The 2,349-nt window shown below is 45.5% G+C and overlaps 1 protein-coding gene across 1 annotated transcript; it reads right to left on the bottom strand.

The window, feature by feature from the left end:
• Positions 1–1,462: 1,462 nt before the first annotated feature.
• LOC112121975 (olfactory receptor 52N2-like) lies at positions 1,463–2,344 on the bottom strand (the record flags this gene model as incomplete). Its single annotated transcript, XM_024220848.2, has 1 exon — positions 1,463–2,344. A coding segment is annotated over one exon (882 nt), but the record flags the coding sequence as incomplete, so codon positions are not given.
• Between the last annotated feature and the right edge of the window lie 5 nt (positions 2,345–2,349).

The raw sequence follows: 2,349 nt of genomic DNA, 5'->3' as shown, positions 1-2,349 counted from the left end.
GCAGTAAAGCAGTGCTCCGGGGGGGCGGGACTGCGCATTTCCAGCGGATCAAAGCAAGTTCGATATAATGTGGTTTCAGCTATAACACGGTAAGATTTTTTGGCTCCTGAGGACAGCGTTATATCAGGGTAGAGGTGTAGTTTGTTACTGTTAGTCTCTAAAATGCTACATTTCATCCTCACTGTCTTCGTCAAAAGTAAAATCCTTCTGCGGCTGGTCATACATCAGCAATGACCAGTGCAATCATTTCTTTCATTGGTGTAAACTGTTCACAACAGATTTTGTATTGTTGCATATACACCCTGACATGGGGAATGTTTTCTAAAAGTTCGTCTTGCATCTTGTTCTGCAGTTTGTTTTCTTAGATGAACGTAATAAAAACAAATCTTTCAACTTCAGCATTGCTAAAAGGTAGCGACAACAGTGAAAAAGCAAATGAGTCAAGTTCACTAAAGCCTTTGTCCTCAGCGGCGTCCATCTGTTGGAGAACTTCAACCCAAAACTGCTCAACTTGATTGTCCAGAGTATGAGGCTAGTGCACCTCCATTAGCAAAACTCTCCATTGCCGATTGAACTGTCCAAGGTCTCCACAAAACAATGGCAAAAATGAGATATCAGCCAACTTAGGAGGTGAAAGACTGAGCACAGTAGAAGGACGTAGTACTGCAAGAGATTCAATCAACTGGACATTTTGGTGGCAATCTCTGTTTCACAAACTCCAACATGAAATCGCGACACTTCCTTTTGACATCTTCAACAATGAGAATGGTTAGTGTGTGTTTTGAAAGTTCCAGCTGAAAAGTGACTCCAAAATCAACTGTGCAAAAAGGTAAGTTATTTGACTCAAAGGTTCTGAAAAACACAAAGTTTCGTAACTCTCACCAACAAGCTCTAGTAGAACGTCCTCAAATCCTGCGCAGCTTACTGTATTAGCACTGTTCAACTGAGACATTTTGTTTATCCTCCAGGCCTCCTGAAGGATTGGAAGTAGAAAAATGAGGTACATTTTGTTCACCGGATGATTGCACATATGATAAAGAAATTCAGCATTGTAGCTGCTCTCTTTTTCTTTGGCTATCAGAAAGCATAGGTTCCGTTTAGCCAAACTGATCCAGAACCCTATTCACACAGAGACTAATGGAAAGACATCTTGCTTCAGAAAGTTGCAGTATCTTCTGGTGGTCTGGAAGTCATGGAAAGGCCAAATGACAGGGTGTGTGAGGGTGGGGGCTGACAGGTGATGCTCAAAGTGGTCAGGGGATGGTCAGAGAGAGTGAACTCAGCAATGGAGAGAGCAGTGCTTGGTCTGGAAGTGGTAAGACATTAGGTGTGAGGAAGTACTCAGACTGTGAACTTCCAAAGTGCTGAGCTCAGACAAACTGGGACAGAGCACACGTGATGACTGTGGCGATATCCTTTCCCCCTCTTGTCACACAAGTTTAAAGTCAGTGGCCCCAGGCAATCACATTCTGCATATGTATTTGCCTACTTTGTCACGAAGCTCTTTGGTTTTGATCCCATAAATGATAGGGTTGAGCATGGGGGGAATGAGGAAATAGAGGTTGGCCAAGATGATGTGCAAGTTGGAAGCGATGCCCTGACCGAATCGGTGGGTCAGGTTAGAGAAGAGGTAGGAAGCATAAGATGTCAGCATCACACAGATGTGGGCTGTGCAGGTGTTGAGGGCTTTCTGGTGGGCTTTCTTGGAGGAGATTCTGAGGACGGCCCTGATGACCAAACCATAGGACAGGGCAATGAGCATCAGGTCTAACCCGATGACTACAAATGCCATTACCAAACCGTACATCCTGTTGACTGTGATGTCCCCACACGATATCTTCGCCACAGCTATGTGCTCGCAGTACGTATGGGGGATAATGCGGTTGGCACAGAATGGCTGCCTGCGCAAGAGCAGGGGCAGGGGAAGGATGCAGAGAACAGCTCTTGTCAAACCCACTAGCCCGAGCTTAGCTATTCGTGTGTTGGTGAGGATGGTGGAGTATCTCAGGGGATTACATATAGCGACATAGCGATCAAAGGCCATTGTGACGAGGACGGCTGAGTGCATAACAGAAGCCGCATGAAGGAAGAACATCTGGGTGAGGCAGCCACCCACAGTAATGCCTTTCAAATTGAACCAAAATATACACAATGCATTCGGCATAACAGAGGTAGACATGCCAATGTCTGTGAGCGCCAACATGCAGAGCAGCAGGTACATTGGCTTGTGCAGGGTCTGCTCTTTCCATACAACAAACAGAACTGTGACATTTCCCAACAGGCTGATAATGTAGAACATAGAGAAAGGGATGGAAATCCAGATGTGAGCAGCTTCCAAGCCAGGGATTC

This window comes from Terrapene carolina, unplaced genomic scaffold (genome assembly GCF_002925995.2).
Source record: "Terrapene carolina triunguis isolate 2854851 unplaced genomic scaffold, T_m_triunguis-2.0 Scaffold50377, whole genome shotgun sequence".
NCBI classification, from domain to species: domain Eukaryota; kingdom Metazoa; phylum Chordata; order Testudines; family Emydidae; genus Terrapene; species Terrapene triunguis.
Note: the sequence above shows the minus strand (reverse complement) of the source record. Positions and strands in the feature narration are given on the sequence as shown.